General features: G+C 43.2%; 1 protein-coding gene across 24 annotated transcripts in view; it reads right to left on the reverse strand.

Annotated features, from left to right (window-relative positions):
- Positions 1 to 23,031, reverse strand: part of LOC140547029 (neurexin-1a-like) — a 495,217-nt gene that overhangs the window by 171,069 nt on the left and 301,117 nt on the right. For all 24 annotated transcript variants that reach the window (XM_072670538.1, XM_072670515.1, XM_072670531.1 and 21 more), the window contains one exon: positions 12,888 to 13,069. In XM_072670538.1, coding sequence (XP_072526639.1) covers positions 12,888 to 13,069 — 182 coding nt within the window. The remainder of the gene's footprint in view (positions 1 to 12,887; positions 13,070 to 23,031) is intronic.

Raw genomic sequence — 23,031 nt, forward strand, 5'->3', positions numbered from 1 at the left:
TAGCAAGGTTCCCTCGATCTGTGGTTAGCAACATTGATGATATCGCCTACGGTGGACACCCCTCACCTCTGGGTGAGTTTATGTAGTGACCTCTCAAATTGAGCTGAAACAATAGCTTCTTGTTTTTTACTCAGGGGCGGGGGGGGGGCAGCTGTGTGGGTGTTGTGTCCAGGTTAGAAAGTAGGCCTTTGTTGGCTAGAGGAAGGAGGAGGAGGACCCATCTTTCGTCCTGGAGTTCTGCGGTGCAGCTCAGTTTGGTGATTTCCCTGTTGTAGCACACCTGAATCAACTCACCAGTTAATTAACAGGTTTCGAGGTCTGGAGACTGGCCCTCTCAGACAAGAATTGATGACCACTGCTCTGCAGTAATCCCACTACAGCTTTAAGGTGACCCTCTATTTTAACGTTACTGTCAGTCAGACACAGGCAAAATGCTCTCATAATGTATATATCGATGTGAAATGCCCCAAATATAAAACATGCTGTAAAAACAACTGCATATAAATGACTGTAAAATGTGTCAAAAGCATTTGTATGTTTAAAAAAAATCAAATGCTAGTTCTGTGGGTGAAATTACATATGATGACAGAAGTCTATACCCCCTATATACACTGACAAGACCACCAACCACCTGCCTAATACTGTGTAGGTTCCTCTTGTGCCGCTGAAACTTGTGCCAGCTTGGACACGTCGAGGCACAGACTCCACAAGACCTCAGATGGTGGCCTCAGTCAATTAAGGACACTCTGGCGCCGATGTGTAGCCGCATACCCTGTGCCATACCTTACATCGTACACCTCCTCAGACCACAACAACTAAATTGGTTTGCATGGTAGCATCGTATTTCCACCTTCGCCGAGACTTTGAAATTCAGTTGGATGACATGGATCATGGATTGTGGGAACTCTGCTGGGAGATAAATGGTTGACGAACCAATTCATCAAATCTATCTTCTCCTCCATCTCCTCTGCCATGTCTCTCACTGGCCAGACAAGCACAGAAAATCCACCCTACGTCTGCCTCGGTTTAATGGTCCGTACAGACCCTCCTCTCCTCTGATGTCTTCCCGCTCTTTCAGTGCAGATACATTAGTAAGACTAAACAACAGCTACTTTGCTCCCACTATTTAGCTCAGGTTTAGAGTCAGGTTTAGGTTTAGTAGACAGGTTTAGTCGACACAGTGGCATTAAGAACCGCCCCTCACCAGACTAGAGTTTTGGCTACAGAGAAGAGGGTTAGGATTAGGTTTTGGGTTGAGGTTAGGGTTAGGATTAGGGCCAGGATAAGGGTTAGGATTAACTTTTGGGTTGAGTTTAGGGTTAGGATTAGGGCCAGGATAAGGGTTAGGATTAGGTTTTGGGTTGAGGTTAGGGTTAGGATTAGGGCCAGGATAAGGGTTAGGATTAGGTTTTGGGTTGAGGTTAGGGTTAGGATTAGGGCCAGGATGAGGATTAGGATTAGGTTTTGGGTTGAGGTTAGGGTTAGGATTAGGGCCAGGATGAGGGTTAGGATTAGGTTTTGGGTTGAGGTTAGGGTTAGGATTAGGGCCAGAATGAGGGTTAGGATTAGGTTTTGGGTTGAGGTTAGGGTTAGGATTAGGGTCAGGATGAGGGTTAGGATTAGGTTTTGGGTTGAGGTTAGGGTTAGGATTAGGGTCAGGATAAGGGTTAGGATTAGGTTTTGGGTTGAGGGTAAGGTTAGGATTAACTTTTGGGTTGAGTTTAGGGTTAGGATTAGGGCCAGGATAAGGGTTAGGATTAGGTTTTGGGTTGAGGTTAGGGTTAGGATTAACTTTTGGGTTGAGTTTAGGGTTAGGATTAGGGCCAGGATAAGGGTTAGGATTAGGTTTTGGGTTGAGGTTAGGGTTAGGATTAGGGCCAGGATAAGGGTTAGGATTAGGTTTTGGGTTGAGGTTAGGGTTAGGATTAGGGCCAGGATGAGGATTAGGATTAGGTTTTGGGTTGAGGTTAGGGTTAGGATTAGGTTTTGGGTTGAGGTTAGGGTTAGGATTAGAGCCAGGATAAGGGTTAGGATTAGGTTTTGGGTTGAGGTTAGGGTTAGGATTAGGGTCAGGATGAGGGTTAGGATTAGGTTTTGGGTTGAGGTTAGGGTTAGGATTAGGGCCAGGATGAGGGTTAGGATTAGGTTTTGGGTTGAGGTTAGGGTTAGGATTAGGGCCAGGATGAGGGTTAGGATTAGGTTTTGGGTTGAGGTTAGGGTTAGGATTAGGGCCAGGATAAGGGTTAGGATTAGGTTTTGGGTTGAGGTTAGGGTTAGGATTAGGGCCAGGATAAGGGTTAGGATTAGGTTTTGGGTTGAGGTTAGGGTTAGGATTAGGGCCAGGATAAGGGTTAGGATTAGGTTTTGGGTTGAGGTTAGGGTTAGGATTAGGGTCAGGATGAGGGTTAGGATTAGGTTTTGGGTTGAGGTTAGGGTTAGGGCCAGGATGAGGGTTAGGATTAGGTTTTGGGTTGAGGTTAGGGTTAGGATTAGGGCCAGGATGAGGGTTAGGATTAGGTTTTGGGTTGAGGTTAGGGTTAGGATTAGGGCCAGGATGAGGGTTAGGATTAGGTTTTGGGTTGAGGTTAGGGTTAGGATTAGGGTTAGGATTAGGTTTTGGGTTGGGGTTAAGGTTAGGATTAGGTTTTGTGTTGATGTTAAGGTTAGGATTAGGGTCAGGATGAGGGTTAGGATTAGGTTTTGGGTTAAGGTTAGGTTTAGGACTAGAGCCAGGATTAGGGTTAGATTTAGATTTCCGGTTGAATTTAAGGTTAGGCCAGGATGAGGGTTAGGATTAGGTTTTGGGTTGAGGTTAAGGTTAGGATTAGGTTTTGGGTTGAGGTAAAGGTTAGGATTAGGGCCAGGATTAGGGTTAGGTTCAGGTTCCGGGTTGAAGGTAGGATCAGGGCCAGGTTTAGGGTTAGGTTTGGGGTAGGGCTGGGTTAGATTTTGCTTAATGGTCAGATATCAGTCAGATATGTAACAGGTAACAGTAAATCTGCTTGATGTCAGAAAAGCATCAACAGAACATCTTCACTGCTGCTACTGCTCTGATAAGCTGCTGATGTGTTACTGACACCCCGTTAAGAGTTTATTAATCATCTATAGAAGTGTCACCCTGATGGGAAAAGCAAGAGATTAATCCACAGACAAACTTTTACTTCTTCTGAGTCTTGAGTGAAAAGTTGAAAGATTCTTCAGTGAAGAACCTGCAGTATTTAAACCATGCTCTGATGTACAACACTTCACATCTTCAGGCCCTCTCTCTCTTATCACAGCCCAGCCTGTGAACTCAAATAGAGATCCAGAAGCCACATACAGTACATAAGAAAGCACTTCCATTTACTCCTTGGGTGAGGGACGGCGGTGGCGCTGGGCGAGAACGAGCGTTCCGGCCTGGGCTTGAGTGTATTTTCCTATTTTCTTTCCACCTTGAGATGAATAATGCAGCATGGGTAGCATATCCAGCCGCCCCCGCGAGTGTTCCCGATCCACCAGCAACACATCCGTGCGGCTTCTGCCGCACATCTGAGCCTAAAAATCACAGCTCCGGAGCGCGCACACACACACACACACACACACACACACATGCACACATGCACACACACACACACATACAAAACAAAAGAGAGGGAAAGAGGAAAGAGAGAGAATCCCAAAGGAGCGTGCGAGCTCAAAGATATATAGGAGTGCGTAGCGCAGATTAAGCCCAACGATGGTGGATCAGTGCAAGAGACGGATGGGCGGATTGTGGAGGTGTTCGCTTCACACTCCCGCTCATTAAAAAGAGGCTAGGTTATCAGAGGCGCCGAGAATGCGACGGGCCTCTGAGTGTGTGTGTGTATGCATGTGTGTGTGTGTGTGTGTGTGTGTGTGTGTGTGGCAAAGGGAAAAGTGTTGAAAACTGCCAATCCTCTGTCCTTAAAGTCCTCGCTGGAGAACTTTTTTTTTCGTCTTCTTCTGGTTTGGCTCTTTCAAGCTTTGCAAAGCTCACACTGGAGGGTGCAGAGTGAGTGGGAGGGAAAGCAGCTCTATCTATGCAGATTTCTGTACCTCCTCGTTCTCCTCATGCTACACACAGCGCTGAAGAGTTCAGGGGGTTCAGGCTCCTCCTTCTTGTGTTAGGAAGTGATAGCCTGGAAAGCATATGTGAACTGACAGACATTTATGTAGGTTATCAGTTAATCCTTCAATGTTTGGTGTAGCAAGTGGGACCGAGGCTATCAAGTAGCAACAAGGCTATCAACATTTACACAATACCGGAAACATCTGTATGGTAATCTGTATGGCCCCCATTCACACCTGGCCACATCATGTGACTACTATTTAGCTTGCATCCTCATAAGATTTTAGCCACATGTATTTACACTGGGTAGTCAAATACGCCTCCTGTTAGTCAGACTGAAATCAGATTACTGTGTGGGACGGAATTTGCAAATTCACTCGTTATCCAGCAATTATTACTGTTTTGGTTGTTGACTCCCTCTAGAAGAGACGGATGTGTTTACACTGCAATAACCTGTGGCTCAGATGCGTCTCAGACCACCTCCTGAAGTGTTTTGAGCGATCTGATCTGTCTCTGATTTAAACGAGTCCTTGGTGTGTTTACACTTGCATTTTCATGTGTCTTGGCCTTATCCAGAAGTCCATAATCCTGATACTCAAGAGGCATGAACTGAGCAGGTGTAAAGAGAGTCTGACAGTCCCCTCAGAGTACTCACAGCTCTCTAAATGGGCAAATACACGTAAATTACATGAACGTCATTGTGACTCGTAATTTTTATTATTATGTATGCATAGTAAATAAAGAATTATGATGCTAGATCAAGTAGTTAATCAGTACTCACTATATAATACAATAATATATGAAACTTAATACTTAATAAATACTGCAATCATTATTCTTACTCAAGTTCTTAAGTGCTGCCCAACCTGTCCAAATTGTACCATTAGAAATCACAACACCTCACCACCACTCTACCTCACTGCCTGTCTGTCCTCATGTTTCTAGCTACTCAAATCAGGGTCATTTTACACTCTGGCATGGATAGTATATATATTCAGTGGAAACCCAAACTTGGTGGGCTACACACAAATTTGAGATTTCACCAATCCAGTGCTTTAATAATTAGGCAGATGTTCCTGCAGCGCTTGAACAAATTCATCTCTGCTGGACGCAGTCGACATGACCGGTCAGCGAGGGTGGTTTGTTTTAGGTGAGTGTCACCGCTACCCTGTCCAGCAATTTGGAGGAAGGAGCTGGGCTCCATTGCCATGGCAACATCAGGGATAGTGCCACAAGGGAGAGCGAGTGAGAACGAAAGAGAGAGAGAGAGAGAGAGAGAGAGAGAGAGAGAGAGAGAGAGAGAGAGAGAGAGAGAGAGAGATATGCACATGTGGCTCGTCCGCCACTCCAGATCAGAAAGAGCATCTTCACACAGCTCAGTGTTTTAATGCCTCACACAGCACGCAGTCAGAACCCACACACACACACACACACACACACACACTGTACATAAACAGTGTATAAATCTTCCCTGTGAGTGTGAGCGACTCTCTCACTTTTAAACGCTGTTCTTTGGATCCTTTGGATGTGTTTAGGAAGCTCATGAGCACCATATTTCAGTGTTCCACCGGTCATCAGGTCGTGCTTGTATCTGAGACCATTGATTGCTGCTAGTTTTGCTGTGTTTGTACAGACTGGCAAACGGATGCTTAACCAGCAAAACCCTCTTACTGGATCTGCTCCGCTGTCCATATTAATCAATCAATATCCTACTTTTTTCCTTGTATGTTGTTTCCATTAATAATGCGTGTGTGGGTGTGTGTACAGTGTTTCATTTTTCCAGGACCATTTTCCATCCTCTCTGGACCCCATAGTGTGAACCACTTGCAAAAATGCCTGGAAACGCGCCGTTCCCGAGGAGAACACGATTGATTGATACAGCTTAAGTGGTTCCCGCTTTCACTTTCAGTGGTGAAACTGTTTTCATTAGGTGGTTGCTATGGTATTTCAGGTGCATGCTATGCATTTGTTAAACTTAGTTGCTAGGTGGCTGTGATGATGTTGCTACGTGGTTGCTATGATATTCCTGCTGGTTGCTAGAGTGCAGGGGCAGCTACATGCAGTCAAAGGACATTTTTAAGTGTATTTATTTTTCCTATTTATTTTTTGTTTTGTCGTGATGACTGAGGCTCCGCTGAGGATTCAGTGGCTTCACTTAGCAACTGCTGGGTTCATCAGGCTGCTGTATTTATGAGCCGCAGTCCCTTCGAGGCGGCACGGAGCAAACGAGCTGCTCTTAGACTACACTGGGGAGGAGGCAGGGAGGAGATAGCGTGCCAGACGCAGACCTGCCGTAATGCTGTGTAACTTGTGTGTGTAGGTCTTAAGGGATGTGTATGTGTGTCTGCGGTTCTGTGCGTGCGTGTGTGTGTGTGTGTGTGTGTGTGAGAGAGAGAGATTTATCTAGGCACGAAATGTGAGCTGCATCAGTTCACGTCTTAGGGCAGGTGCTCTAATAGGTGTGCAGGGGATAGCGTGCTGCAGGCCGCTCCCTAGAGAATGGGATGTCCCGAGTGAGCCTCGGTGAAGAGGATGCACACACACCAGCGATCATTCATACAGGAAAAAAAAACAAAACAAGCATAGCTGGCGGGATGAAGCATGGGAAAGAGAGAGAGTTTATTATTATTTATTATCCAAGGCATGCAGATGTAACAGAGCAAGCGGAGATGCTGTTTTCTATATGGACAAAAGTATTTGGACAGTATATGGAAAGTATGGGGACACCTGTTCATTCATTGTTTCTTTCAAAATCAAAAGAGTTTATCCTGCCTTTGTTGAAGTATAGCTGTGAGGATTTGACTGCATTCGACAACAAGAGCGTTACTGAGGTCAGGAAGCTGGTCGATAAGCATGACCAGCATGACTAAGCTGACTGACCAGCATGAGCAGCAAGACTAAAGAAACCAGCAAACTAGTTTACCATCAAAGGGTATGTTTTTGTCTGGATGACCAGCTATTCAATCACCCTGACCATCAAGGACCAGCTTAGACCATCTGAAACCAGCCAGCAGTAAAACCCTTAGAGGTTCTTCCACAGTTTCAAAATGAAGAACCTCTAAAAGTCCCTTAAGGATTTAAGTTTTTGGAGGTTCTTCAATTTAAAACTGGTTAGAAACCTCCGAAGGTGCTTTGAAGGTCCCTCACAGGTTCATATAAAAGAACCCCCAAACGTTCCTCAAGGAACCTATACTTTCAGCAGTGTACTATATGATATGCTATGCTAATTGGCACATCTACTATTTACCTACGATTACAAACTGCAAAAACTGTTCAATAATCTCTAAAGGATGAACGTGTGTGGTTTCTGAAGCCATATGCCACACATGCATGCTAAAAACTAACATACTAAATTAGCTTTCCTCACTAGCTATACCTGCATTAGCATAAGCACCCTCCTGTATTTTCTTCTCCATGTCTTTGAAGATACATGTGGCTGCAGTGAATGAAACTAGCCTCGTTCTTTTCCCTGCCGTCTGCGTGGGGGGCTACAAATGTAATTCTCTACTTTGCATAATGCTATCCAGTCACCTGCGCTCCACTTCTAATCACAATGCACATAATTTCACCAAGGCTCGGACGCACAGTCAGACACGGCGGCAGGAGTAGCTCATGTTTCACAATTCCCTAGGCTAAGGTCCTCCAGTCAAAAGGATTCCATGATTATTGCTTCACAAAAGCAGCTCCTACTACCGACGATCCCCCGGTCCCCGATATCGCCGCAGACGCTAATACGTTCACGGTTATACTGTGGTCTTTGCTGGGGTTTATTGTTGTGTGTTTAAACCATAGGCTTAAATCCAGCTCAGTAAAGTGTTTCCCCCAGCAGGAGAGCTCGAACTGTGTCCTTCAAGCCTCACTGACTCACCTATCAGTCATAAAACCTAGGCCCAAACTCCTGAGTGAATGGCAGGTGAGGAGAATTGCTCTTATCTCTTTGCTGCACCAACTGATACCACACTGATTTCATACATGCTCTCAATATTAGCCCGTGATGGAGTGCAGCCAAGGACAACAACCTACACACAGCATGAAGCTATGAAGCGGAGGTACAAGCAAAGTGATATAATGATAATAAAGACAAGCGACCTCCAAGAACCGCAACTGTCCTACTGCCTGTGAATCATCAGTTACATGATATTTATGGTGAGATTTGTCGGAAGTAGATATTATTTGCATATTAGCGTCTGAGCTTGCAGCTAGCAGCAGACTTGGAAACGATCCCCCTCTGTTCTCCTAAGGTTTAGCGTCTGAGACCTGATGAGCTGGAAAGAATATGGAAGAATAGAAAACAGTAGCTGTTTTGCCATAGCTGAATAATGAGGTAGCAAATCATCAACCTCAAGAACTGTTCTCTCTGTTCTCTCGCTATAAAAGAAAACCCAGCAGAACCAAAACAGAGCTGTAAATGGGCCAATTCCAAAACCCCAAACCAAATTTTATTTACGCCAACAAAATTTATATAAACCCTGCCAACTAGCAAAAGCCTTTCAAGGCTAAACTGCACAAGTAACTTCAGGAGAATATGAAAGTAAAGCCAAAAACGCTAAAAGGTAACACTAGGCTGACTGGAGAAGGGAGAAAGACTGACAGGATTAACAAAATAACGCTGCAGGTGTCATGGGAGCGCCGGACAGCTCCCTGAAGCTGGTAAAGCCAGTAGGAGTCAGGCTAGGCTAAAAGCTAACCCAGCCGACCAGATACAGATCAGATCTCTTCAGCTAGCTAATTCCTGGTCCTGTTACAGAGCTACAAATAATGCTAGGTTAGGCTAAGCTATGCTATGTGGCTGGTAATAGTGGTAAACAGACTGTAAAACTGTTTATTACCCCAAACAAACTCACACACTCAGTATTTATCCATCAAATAATTAAAATGAATATAATGAAACACCAGCCTGTAGTTATGGTGAGAATAAAAAAGACCTAGAAGGCAGGAACCAGTATAGGCTAACACAAGACTAACACTGGATAAAATAAATATAAATAATGAATAAATATACGATATAAAAATTAATAAAATAACAATAATAATAATAAATAAATATATAAATAAATCAAGCCATGCTGAAAGGTAAAAAATGGAAATCTTGTGGAGTGGCAAATGGTAAATCTCAGCATGTTCCCTGCAGGCATGGAGTCAATATTTTCAGAGGTGAGGGGTCAAGCTGGCAGTCGTGTTCACGGGTCAGACCACATGTAAGAGTTCACGCTATGAGCTGACCCTGTGTATTAGAAAGGCCTGGAGTCAAGCTAAGACAATCACACCTATTTCATAACTTTCATTTGAGCTCATACACACACTTTCTCTCTTTCCCCCATACACACACACACACACACACACACACACACACACACACACACACACACACATATAGATATATATATGATTTTACAACTATATAGTTGACTTTGAGGGTGCGCAGCGGTGCGGATGGATCTTTTCGCAGATGACTGAGTGAGCTCCATTAACACGCCTTATCATTAGCCCTGCCCTGCACACGGCTGAGTCATCGTGCACGCACACACACACACACACACACACACACACACACACACACACACACACACACACACACACACACACAGAGAGAGAAAAGTAGCACAATCTGCTTCTTCCTTCCTTACATCAAACCCTGCTGTCCTGCACACTACAGCAATCTCTCTCTCTCACATACTCTCTCTCGCTCTCTCTCACTCACTCCCTTGCTACACTCTCCAGGGTAGCGGTGATGCTAATGTTTGCTATATTGAGCATGTCTGTGCTTTTCCCTCATCCTGCAGAGCGCAGCATACAGAAGGGGCACACATGGACCCAGAGTGTGTGTGTGTGTGTGTGTGTGTGCTTGTGCGTGTATTTCTGTGTGCTCTAGAGAACCAGCTGTAGCCCTCATCCACAGCGCCCCTGAGACCACTCATGGCCAACTTTGATCTGAGTGTGTGTGTGTGTGTGTGTGGGCATGCATGTGCACATCCATAAATGAAGTGACTGCATTAAATAGGCAGCAGGCTGTGTGAGTGTGTGTGGCTCTCAGCTTTAAAAGAGTGCCTGTAATAATCAGGGCTTCAAACTACTGGAGTGGGTGTGGCTTAAACCTGAAATTCACATTTAAAGCAGCATTATGAACTTTATGAGATTTATATTTACGGCAGTAGAGAAGTTAAGACTCATTTATGCTCAACATATGAAGCCTTCTGTCCGTATTCAGTCTTCACCTCGTCCGTATTTGTGCAATGATGGATGGATACGGACAGAACAGAGCAGTACCACTGCAGTACCACAACTGTAGGGGGAGCCCAGGAGCAAAAAATACCAGTTCTCGCATAATGCTGCTTTAAGCACTGATTTACCAAACCAGGTGTTGGAGGATAGCTAGAAATAATACTAGACTCCCATGAGGAGATATATATGTGGACCAATAAAAATTCTCCAAAATGCCCTGGAATTAAATATTTTCCACTGACTTCCATTTTTTTCCTTCTCCTGTAAAGTTGCCGTTCTGGCGATACAAGGATTTTATTGTTACGGCAATGATATTTATATGTGCTCAAATCCAGCGCAATTTCAAATGTGAACACACACATGTGTTTCTGGCATGGTGTTAGGTTGTGTGTGTTTATGTGTGTGTGTGTGTGTGTGTGTGTGTGTGTGTGTTGTCAGTAAGTGGGTGGAAGGTCAGTAAGCAGCGAATGGAATTACAGGCAGGTCAGAGATGCGCATAGCAGCCTCCATTACACACACACACACACAGACCCCCCCACACACATATAAACACACGAGAACCAACAACACGTGCTCAGTGAGAGACAGAGAAAGAGACATACATCAGAGAGAGAGAGAGAGAGAGAGAGCAATAGAAGGAAGAGGGAAATAGAACAGTGAAGAGAGAGAGAGAGAGAGAGAGAGAGAGAGAGAGCAATAGAAGGAAGAGGGAAATAGAACAGTGAAGAGAGAAAGAGAGAGAGAGAGAGAGAGAGAGAGAGAGAGAGAGAGAGAGAGAGAGAGCAATAGAAGGATAAGGGAAATAGAACAGTGAAGAGACAGAAAGAGAAAGAGACATCAGAGAGAGAGAGAGAGAGAGAGCAATAGAAGGAAGAGGGAAATAGAACAGTGAAGAGAGAAAGAGAGAGAGAGAGAGAGAGAGAGAGAGAGAGAGAGAGAGAGAGAGAGCAATAGAAGGAAGAGGGAAATAGAACAGTGAAGAGAGAGAAAGAGAGAGAGAGAGAGCAATAGAAGGAAGAGGGAAATAGAACAGTGAAGAGAGAAAGAGAGAGAGAGAGAGAGAGAGAGAGAGAGAGAGAGCAATAGAAGGAAGAGGGAAATAGAACAGTGAAGAGAGAGAAAGAGAGTAAACGCAGACCTACACAGTGCACTCCACTCCAGTGCAGTGTATTATTATTATTACACACCAGACCTCAATGCCGCTCTACCACGACTGCTCCAGCAGTGCTTCAACACCAGAACCGAACCACGGAGGCCCACAGAGTGAACCGTCACACTCTGCACGTACTGACTGTACAGCTACAGCGGCCCTCTCACTGCACTGCTCAACTCCAGCACTGCGATGCTGTAATACTACAGCTCTGTGCAGTACTCTTGGACCAGCCATGAAGACAAGGCTTTAACAGGCTTCACCTGACCCAGTAGGCACTCTTAAAAATAATCTGAAGGTACTATAATAGGTTCTTAGCATCAGTATTTTAACACTATATTTGCAGTTATTCAATATTAATATTAATAACTGTAATAGCTATACTAAATAGTTACATTTTATCTAACTATAATAGTGTTATTTATTGTATACAATACAACCGAAAATAATATAATGTAATATACAGTCATGTCAGAATATTATGACCCCCTACCTAATAGTGGGAATAACTACCCTTGGCTCGGATGACACCAGCGAGACGTCAAGGCACGGACTGTATGAGGCGATGCTAGGTTAGCTGCTTCACAGTGACACAACGATAGCACTGTACTGCTCACCAGGGTTGTCAATTCCCTCTGGCATTCATGGTCATGAGGCACCACTGTTATGTCATTGGGAAGTCCATTCTCAGTACACCTTCACTACGCAGACTCTAGAACATTCCACAAAAGTAGTGGTTTCCGAGATGCTCCCGGTACCCTATTATCATGCCCTCTTTTGGACATCAGTCAAATCATGTCCTTTGGCATGCTGCTACGCCTGACTGGTGTGCTCGCTTATTTATACATGCAACATTCCGGTCAGGTGACATCTGTGATATCCTGTGCCGAGTTCATTCCGAACCAGGCATGGTCATACAATTCTGATATTACTGTGACAGTGGGGGAAAGGTGGTAGCATCTCAGAAACTGCTAACTTTATGGGATATTCTAGAGCCACTGTAGGGAAGGTATATCAAGAATGGACTTCTTGCACATCGAGTGCCTCCCAACGGCATAACAGGGGTGCCCCACAGTCCACTGACAAGTCCAGCCACTGGTACAGTGCAGTTGACGTGCCACTGTGGACCAGTTAACCTCTATAATGATCACCCTCCATCAGCTAAACCCAAGCCAAGGGTGATGATTTCCACTGTAAGGTAGGTGGTCATAATATTCTGACTGTGTATACCTATACAGGTGTATTAATAGTATAACTGAGTAAGACTCCAAATAAGCAGACACTGAAATCTTACACAATCTTTAATTTTCGAGCAGACCAACATTCCACCCAGATAAACAGACCCTCTGCACAGTGCTTTGAACCGTGTGTGGAACCTGATGTACGTGAAGCAGAACATGTCTGCTTATGTCCAAGTGTTTAAGTATTAAGAACCCGCATTGTACTCACGATGTGCAGCTTTAGATAGTCTCCGAGGCCGGAGGAGCTGTCCACCCTGATCAGCAGCGCGTCCTTTAGCTGCGTGCTGAAGCCCAGAGCCAGCCTGTCCGCTCGGGTGCTGGGCCTATCGTTAGGAGGCCACGTGTACGTGATTCGCCCACCGTCCCGCCCGAATATGTATGTCGTCCCCGCTGCAGGGAGAGAACAGAGAGGGAAGGAAGAAAGAGAGAGAGAGAGAGAGAGGCAGATTGTTAGAAACCTCTCCTTCTTTTACCTGGTAGCAAAGGTCAGAAAACCTCTGCAGTCAATGAACCACTTCCTGAATCTGTAGACTCCGCTCTTTCCAGTGCATCTCTTTGTGAGATCATACATGACTCTGGAGTTACAAAGCTGCGAAGAATGGGTCGAGAGCCTCGTCTTTGCCTCTCGCCATGTCTAACTGGTTGGTTTGTATGTCTGTCATCTATCGTCTGTAATTGGTGACTTCATGCATCCGTCTACAGTATGGTTTTGTGTGAAACTGACCAATGGACATTCAGAATCTCAGTCTTCTGCCTCCCGCTGTATATATACTACTTTACTGCTTTAGTGAAGCTAAGACTCTGGTAAACCCACTTCAAGCTCCAAAACAATTGATCCACATGAGTAAAGGCATGTTCTCACAGGAATGTCTGACTTTTCAGGTTTAGGGTTCAGAGTATCTTATTACACGGTGCTCTAGGTCACATGGGGTCATATTGTAGAGAGCTGAGACTGTTCTGAGCATTCAGATGTAAGACATGTGGGTATTATCATTATCACTTTGCTAAAGGCCACTAGTTCTGAGGTCCTTAGGGTCTCCATTCTTGGCTTGTCTGGCATGCAAGTGTCATTTGGTCAAGGGTGGCCAAACCATACGTTGAGCAATTCCAGCTGGTGTAGTGTCATGTGTCCATTTGAAACAACCTAATTCACTATAGACCTTCACTGCAGGTCTGATGTAAACTGAACGTATAGCAAAACGGTGCTAATATCCCTATGTGTTAAAATGGGCTTTAGGATGTTTTACGCTTCCGTCTGGCGGAATTAGACTGAAGGCGCTTGTCATCATGTCATCATCCAAGAATAACAGAGCGTCAAGTAGCTTTAAACTGCAGCGGAGAGGCGCACAGTCCGCTGCATTTCAATTAGCGACATCAAAGCGAATGAGGGGTTTATAAGCCTATTGGCAGCGGCCCCTTATTTCATACTGTCTCGCTGATCCCCGCACAGCGCCAACCAGTGTGAATTTTCGGCTCTGGTGAACACGCTCGGCTGGGCTGCCAGCAAAGGATTAAAACACTCCAACAACGGACTCAGGTGTCGGCGGGAAAACTATCTAATGCAGAAATTAAAGACTCAGAGCCTTTGTAGCCCTACAATTGGTGTGAAGTGTTGAAGTAAGGGGGCTTCCACAGGATGCTAAGAGTATGGCACTGGAAATAAAGAGGGGGGGGGGGGCACACAGTTTAAGACAGGGCTGCACGATACGAGGAAACCATGGTATTGTCATTGCATTGGTTTGTGTTGTGATTAAAGGTTGTTAAAGTGTGCATATTCTTAAGTGGTAAGGATGCCACCCCCCAGCTTCTGGTTCAGAATTGGGAATTGAGAAAAACTAAATTGGGAAGAAAATATCAATAATAAAAACCATAAAAATGCAATTTGGTCTGTGCAGAATGGTGTCCAAACTTTTTTTTTTGACAAGGTCGCAGATCAAGGTTTCTACAGTGTGGCATGTTAATACGAAATGGCGGTTAAAGCAACTGTGGAGGTCAAGGAGAGATCCTAAAAAACCCAGAAATCTCTCTGAGGCAGCTGTTTCTGGAAAGAATAACCCCATCAAAACACCATACGACTGCCAAGACCATGCAGGAAGGTTTAGCTGAGTGAGGAGAGTAGTGCACTGTTCCACTGTGCAGCTTTGCTTGTCCAATCCTAGTCTCCAGGGAAGAGTTACAAGAAGGAAACCTTACTTCATTACAAAACTCAACATCTAAAGGACTCAGCAGGCTACGCCAGGCAGCCAACGTGGGACACCTATGAATAACTGATTGAGCCACAAGCTCAATGAAAGCAGAAGCAGAGTGGAGCTCCAGTTTCCCTCGAGAGCCTTAGGTGTAACGAGCATCCATCAGACATATGAACGAGAGGCTGCGATCACAGAGGAACCAAACCACTGACCTGTACATCTGTGGCACACACTACATTACAGGTCAGTTAGCTAATGACGCTACAGTCAACAGTTGTACTGTTAAAAGTCAGAGGACTGAATGTTGATGCTGCACTGAAAGAGCAGATCCTGGAAATCCCAGTTTAATGTTAGCCTGTAACAGCTAGCTAACAGCACGCTCAGCAGCACTGGCTGCAGCTGATTTGCTGAAATCTTGGTACCAAAATAGCTTCACTTGCTTGTTTCCTGTAGTGATCTTTATGATTATGATTTTCATCGTAATAATCCAAATTCAAAGTGGATCTAAACACTGCATCCATGCCATGATAATAAAACTAATAAAAGGAACTTGAATCATCATGAATTAAATTAATCACTAAATATATTACAGAAAAATATATATAAAAAAATATTGTTTCTTGTTGTCTGTAATAAACAGTTTGGTAGGGTTGTTCGTCCACTTTGATAGAGGCATACTAAAAGGACACTCATCGGCTCCTATTTCTTTCATTATTTCTATATATCGACTCTGATTGTTGGCCGGCCACGACCTGTTATAATTGTCTGTAAGGCTGGCCATGAATTCTATACTCCTTAATCAAATTAAATTAATTTGTATTTGTATAGAACTGTCATTGTAACAAAGCAATTTAACAGAATTAGTTAAATTGAGATCAACAACATAAGAAGACATGAAAATCTAAGACCCCCAGTCAGCAGCCAAAGGCAACAGTGGCAAGGAAAAACTCCCTCAGAGCTGGAGGAAGAAACCTTGGGAGGACCCAAGACTCACAAGGGGGACCCAACCCGTCCTCCTCTGATCAGAACTGTTTATAAATTATTAATAAGAGTCACAGAACCACCACATAAGACAGGTGTGCAAAATAAGCACAATATGATAATCCCAACAATCATGGTGTAGTATACTTAATAGATAACTTAATATAATCATAGTAATGGTAATAGCTTAGTTAATGGTCCTAATAGCTATAAATCAGAGAGGAATTTTTATTTATGCAACTTAATTAAAGGTCAAAGATCTGGAAATGTGTAATTACAGCGACTGTTTTCACCCATAAAGGGGCGGGGCATTGCGCAAGGGCAAGGTATCCCGATGCATACATACAAAGTCTCATTTGAAAGTATTGCAACAGCAAAATTTTACGAATATGACATGTTTTCTATTTAATAATGCAACATAACTGCACTGAACTGAAACATCAGTAAAACAATCAACCACTAAAAAAGAAACCCTTTGTGATGACGACTGGACACCGTCCAGCAAATCTGGACCGGCCTGCATTCGCACCACTTTGAAATCTGGACACACGCAGTGCTACATGTGTCCTATGTGCATTTACACCTGAGATCAACATGCGGTTCATTTCAATACAGGGTGCAAAAAGGCAGGGGGAAGTGTGAAGGGCTAAATATCGGTAGGAAATAATAAACAGGGCTGCTTTTGAAAGGCCAGGCGTAGCATTTGTGTACAAACACGTAAACAAGACATCAGCAGATATAACGGGAGCAAGCTGTTCAAACTCACTTTGCTCATTTAGCTCAAGCACTTCGTCCGCGGGGCTTCGGCCTGTTCGCAGCGCCATGGCCAGAAATATGGGCGACGGCTGGCAGGCTGGAGATATTTAAATATTCATAGACAAGCTGCAAGTTAAACCGCTCCAGCAAGAACAATAGACAATAAATCATGCTGACTGTAATAACCACGCTTTCCTGTAAACCACCTCGCCAGGCAAGAGCAATATCAATAAACTGCTTTGCATTTATTTATATATTTGCTTCCCACTCCTCCACAGCCCAGCGGAATCGTTTACAGGGGAAACACAAACGCTTCTCTGTGGCCTCGTCTTGGCCTGTTGTCCATCACGCGCCCACCCGGTTCACCTTCCAGTGCAGGCAAACTTGCCCGTGTAAGACATTGACTCAGTGTTAAAATGCAGAGAACAGTGGCCAAATCTGATGCGTTAGATCTACATGTGAACTCTTCAAACGGAAAGAATTGGGTAGAATACGGACGCATGTTTCTATGGCCATGTTTATATTGAAGCACTAATCTGATCTATTTGGTCCAATGTGAGCACAGATGTGTTTATGTGTGAACAGGTACGTGAACACAGGATTCACGTTATCAACTTTCCGACATTAAATTTTACAGTGAATGAAACTGTGTAGAATTCCCAAACAGATTTCTAAGGCTCTTTTTACTTTACAGGGTAAAATTGTCCCGAATCTGATCTGTTTGGTCTAAATATGCACTCTTAAAACTTAAAGAAGTGTGTGGAATTCAGAAACACATTTCTATGGAGTCCTAAGGCTTACTTTAAAGGGAAAAGTGACCCAAATCTTAAAATGTAAAGAACTGTGTAGAATACAGAAGCACATTTCTATAGTCATGTTTACACTGAAGGGCTAAAAGTGGCCCAAATCGGACCTCTCTGGTCTAAATGTGAACACAGATGTGATTATGTGTGAACAGGTATGTGAACACAGGATTTACGTTATCAACTTTCCGACACTAAATTTTACAATGAATGGAACTGTGTTGAATTCCGAAACTGTGTAGAATTCAGATTTCTAAGGCTCTGTTTACTTTACAGGGTAAAATTGTCCCAAATCTGATCCGTTTGATTTAAATATGCACTTTTAAAACTTAAAGAACTGTGTGGAATACAGAAACACATTTCTATGGCCTTAAACCGATTCCTAAGGCTTACTTTAAAGGGAAAAGTGGCCCAAATCTTAAAATGTAAAGAACTGTGTAGAATACAGAAGCACATTTCTGTAGTCATGTTTACTCTGAAGTAAATCTGATCTCACAAATCTGATCTCTCTGTTCTAAATGTGAACACAGATGTGATTATGTGTGAACAGGTATGTGAACACAGGATTCACATTATCAACTTTTTGTAAAATGCTAAATATAACAATGAAGGGAACTGGTAGAATCCCTAAGCACACGTCTAAGGCTGTGTTTACATTACAGGGTTAGAAGTTGGCCAAACCTAATCTGATTTGTTCAGCCTAAATGTGAATACAGATGTTTTATACCCTTTCAGAGTTCACTGAAGTATTCATATCTTTCAAAGCTAGTTTTTGGTTTGAGCTTAGATTTAACAGGTATTACAACAATAATATTTTGTGCAAAATTGAAGAATTATAATTAAATTATTTTATTATATGAATCATTATTAATTCTGCTTATCTGAACACAATTACGCAGCTTCTGTAAACAAACACTTCTCTATGGCCTCCTCTTGTCCTGTCCTTCACACATCCACCCAGTTCAGTTTACAGGGTGAAAAGTGGCAGGGTTTAGATCTGTTTGGTCTGAATGTTTCACAGTTGTGCAAACATAATTCATTTTTTTGACCAATCAGATTTGATCTTAGATTGAACACGTACTGCAAGAGATATTATGCCAAATTACCCTCACCAGGACTCCCCTCAAAGCTCCCGACACTAGGAGGGTAAGGACAAACTCCTGCCTCCTCCGATACATGTGAAATCATCCACTGCTTCTTTTGCAAAATAACAATCTACAGGCCATAAGGTCAGCGTCTAAGCCTGCAGAACCACTCTGAGCCCCATTTCTGTCACATTTTAGCATTTTCAATTCTGCTCAATTAAATAAAGCAATTTCAGCTTTGGCCAGTAGAGGCACCATTATCCTATTTTATTATTTACATTATTTAAACTAGTCCTTCCTTGAAAATATTAAATATACAAATATATACAGTCATTCCTTATAATCTATAATCTGTTTAATTTCAGAATACCAGAACTAAATATCAAGAAAAAATAAATATATTAAAAAAACAATAATAATAATAATAATGTATTGTGCAAAATTAATATATTTGTGCCATATCACCCATCCTCACCTCCTGGTCTACTGTGCCCCACCCTGGCTTTGCTATTGTGATCTCCAGTGTGACTTTGATAAACGAGCCCTGTGTCCACAGTATTGTGCGATCATCAGCTCAGCGCTTCCCCCCCTCCGAGCAGCGCTACAGTTTCCGCTCCAAATTACCAACGCTGCGGCCTGTCTCGCCCCCAGCGTTCACACTCGCGCACACACACACACACACACTCGCGCACAAGTCCCCCCGATGAGTTTCTCCAAACTCCCCGCTTATACTAATTAAGCCCTTTCACACCATGTCAGCGGATAGAAGGGCCCTCCAGACAGCAGCGCCGGGTCCCGTCCTGCCTCACTCAATCAGACTGCTGCTGACAGCCGCCGTGCTGGTGACACCCTCCACCCCAAACAAAGCCACAACTGCTCATTTACACAAGCTGACATCATAATTATAGAGGAAGCACCAAGCTTCTGCGTATCTCCAGGCCAGTTGGGTTTACCATCCAAGCTGTGCGGCTTGTATAACCTTTGAAACGGAGGCTTGTGGAAGAGAAGTGCCTTGAGTGTGCATTAAAGGACAGGAGATCATCTGGTATCTCTATCTGTAAAGACTGTCACACTTTGTGTAAGTGCAGGTAATAGGGTTTTTACCCTAGTAGACAGTAATTAAAGGGTTCATGTAATTGAGAACTTCTCTTATTTTGTATGGAAGTGGTATGGGAATGTTGCTTAAGTCTCAAAACACACTATTCCCTCCAAGCTGTAACAACCTATTTTTAACTCACTGTGTTTATGATGTCCCAAAAACCAACAATTCAGCCACAGTACTACAGCTCCACCCATCCATACTACTGTGGAAAACCTGGACTGGACTTTTTGAACAAGCATAACAGGCAGGCAATCTGAACAGAGGCTGTTTACATACATTCATATGAAAAGTTTGGTCATGCAAAGTTAAATTACATGTGAGTTCACACTTTCTACAGAGACACAATTCTGCACATTCCAAGGGTTTAATCACTTGAGACGTGTGATGTGTGCAAAGGTAATGGTACATTAAATACCTTATGTTAAATATCGTAAGTACATATTGTATGCTTTATTTACTTATACTTATATTTATTTACCACACTCAAGTATGGTTAGAAAATAAACATTAATTTTAGAAATAAAAACTAAATGCATTTCCTATCTGATGGCACCTAAACATTCATATGACTGTGTAATATATATATATATATATATATATATATATATATATATATATATATATATATATATATATATATATATATGGATGTTATAATGTAATAATGCAAAAATAAAGAAAAACAAAACAAAACAAAAAAATTATAAAAATTAAAATAATAAATAATATTTGTGTTATTTATTTGTCTTTGTTTAGTGGGAGTGTAAAGTATGTACGTATTTTGCAGGCAAAAAAAGGAACATTTTTAAAAGATAGTTCCCAACTACCTATGTAGCTATTTAATGGTTGCCTACATAGAGACTTCATAGCACATGCTTGAGCACTGCATAACATCCCTAACAAGCTACACTTGAGTATTTATGATCTGCTTATGGAAATCTGTACGAGATGACCTATGATGTTTAATGAAGTAAATTGACTAAAGTGACTGTTATATGTCTGTCCATTTATCACACAGTAATTAGGCATTATCTGACAACACATATGTCAGGGTGTTTTTTAAGATTCTTTGTAAAGTTTATTAAAAAGTGTTGCTCACTGCTTATGCATGTGTTATGGATGTAGGTAGGGAATTACTGAAAATCCAGACCCAGTTTGAGCACTGCTCTGTAGCAGGGTCACTGTAATTGTACCTAACTGAATTAATTGTGCTGCCCAACATAGGCCCAGCTCATGGGTCAATAAACAGTCAAACAGATCATGTGACCCTGTTGACCCAAGGTTGATCTCATTGATCAATCTAGCGAGCAGGCGCACACAGTAAACAACACTGTTATTGATATTAACAGATATTGATGAGCCACAATTGTTGGATTCATGTGGAATTAGTATCACTATAAACAGCAAAGCTTGCCACGAGGTTGAATATCCCGATACTCTAACACTCCGTATAGCTTCTCCAGCCTCTCAACAGTAGCTCCGAAAGCATCAGGAGCACACACAGATCAATTCCGTGCCTAATATTTTGAGGCGATTTTATTATTTTTTTTAAGATTTCATACCTCATCGCTGTGCTCATCGGAAGCGGAGAAGGAAAACACACTCAACACACACCTCGGGAGCACGGGTGTGAAATCCTGTGCCTCGTGTTTTCCGCGGCTCCAGGGGTGAAGGATAATTATCCTGCGGCACACGGCTCTGTTTGCTTCCCTCTCCTGGGATGCTCCCCCTACGATATGAATCTGTTGTAGTCATTGGATATACTGTCAAGCCAGAAATATTACTCTCTCCGGCTGGTGCTTCAGTTGACGCCTGTCTCTTGGTTCCTCTCGCTTTCACAGCCTCTCTGTTCTAATCATCAGAGGAAAACCGGGATTAATGCGGAACTTGGTTTCACACGAACAGCTCCACAGGCTCAGCATCTTCATCATACGCAGAGCAAGAACACGTCTGATGTTTAATAGGGCCCAAATTATGGGAACTCTATGGGAAAACCACAATTCCGTAACATTCCATATAGCTTCTCCAACCTCGCAACAGTAGCTCAGAAACCATCAGGAGCACACAAGGATCAATTTTGTGCCTAATATTTTGATTATATATATATATATATATATCTCATACCTCATCGCTATGGGAATATCAGGGAAGATCACAATTCCTACATTTTCAAATTGTGATGTCACAACCATGCACATATTTACATGGAGCCACCCATTCAGCCTGGAGGGCCAGATTCCTACAGAATTTTGTGTTTGCCCCTCCTGTTGAAGCACACCTGATTCAACTCACCTGTGGATCGGCAGGTGTAGTAGAGCTGTGAGAGCAGGGAAATCAGCAAACTGCACTGGACTCTACTCGTTGGACAGAAACAGCTGAAGTTCATATTTTCCATTTGAAATCAGTCTGTTCTTAACCTGTCTGTTCCATGCTCTCCAGTCTGGACTATTCTATGAATTAGGTACAATGCAAAGATCTGAGCCACTCTGACAAGGACCACATTGAGATAGCTAGACGACTAGGTGAGAGCATCTTTAGAACATCAGGCAGGTCAGATCTTGTCGGGAGTTCCTACTAAAAGTGCTCTAAGGGTGATTGTGGGCTCATTGATGAGATCTTTGGAAGGTTCCACCCACCAAGACTTAAAGGATCTGCTGTTAGCGTCTTGATGCCAGAACCACAGGATGCCTTCAAAGGTCCTGTGGAGTCTATGCCCTGATGGGTCGAGCTGTTTTGGTGGAACAAGGGTGGTCTACATAATATTAGGCCTGTTCAGTCCTCATCCATGTCCATTTTACATGTAATACAGGGCAGCCAATGCAGAGAGGGGTAATTTACAGTCATCAGCTTTAAAAAGGCACAGCAACAGAAGTGGACTGTTCAATGCTATTAATATAGATTAATATAGATATTAATAGATGATAATTGTCATGTAAAAATAATTGATGAAAAAAAAATACATGACCAAAAAAACCCCATAAAATCCCGACCCTTTCAAATGCCACCTTTATGCTAAATGCTGGGCTTTCGCTCTTTGTTAACGGAGATGTGTAAATTAGAGGCACTTTTCCGGCCGCCAGCCCTGCAGGTCGTTGAAGGTGTGAGGTAGAACGACGCTCTCTTTGCGCCTCGTGAGCCTGAACGCAGAGGTCACTAATGCACCGTAATGGGGTTAAATCTTGGCACCCCGGCCTGTTCCTGCCGGCACTTAATGAAGCGTGATTCCTCCGCAAGCTCTGCGATTAGCATCTTAAATGTACTCCAGCGTTTGAAGCATGAGACGGGAGAAAAATCTAGGCAGCCGGCTGATGGTTAGAAAGTTAGAAAGAACACATGGGACGTTCCCACCCTGACCGCTGGTGCAGTGACGGCGCGAGTCTCCTAACGAGCCTCATATTACCTTCCGCTGCCCAGAAACGAGGCGAGGAATCCAATT

Source organism: Salminus brasiliensis, chromosome 24 (genome assembly GCF_030463535.1).
Source record: "Salminus brasiliensis chromosome 24, fSalBra1.hap2, whole genome shotgun sequence".
NCBI lineage: Eukaryota > Metazoa > Chordata > Actinopteri > Characiformes > Bryconidae > Salminus > Salminus brasiliensis.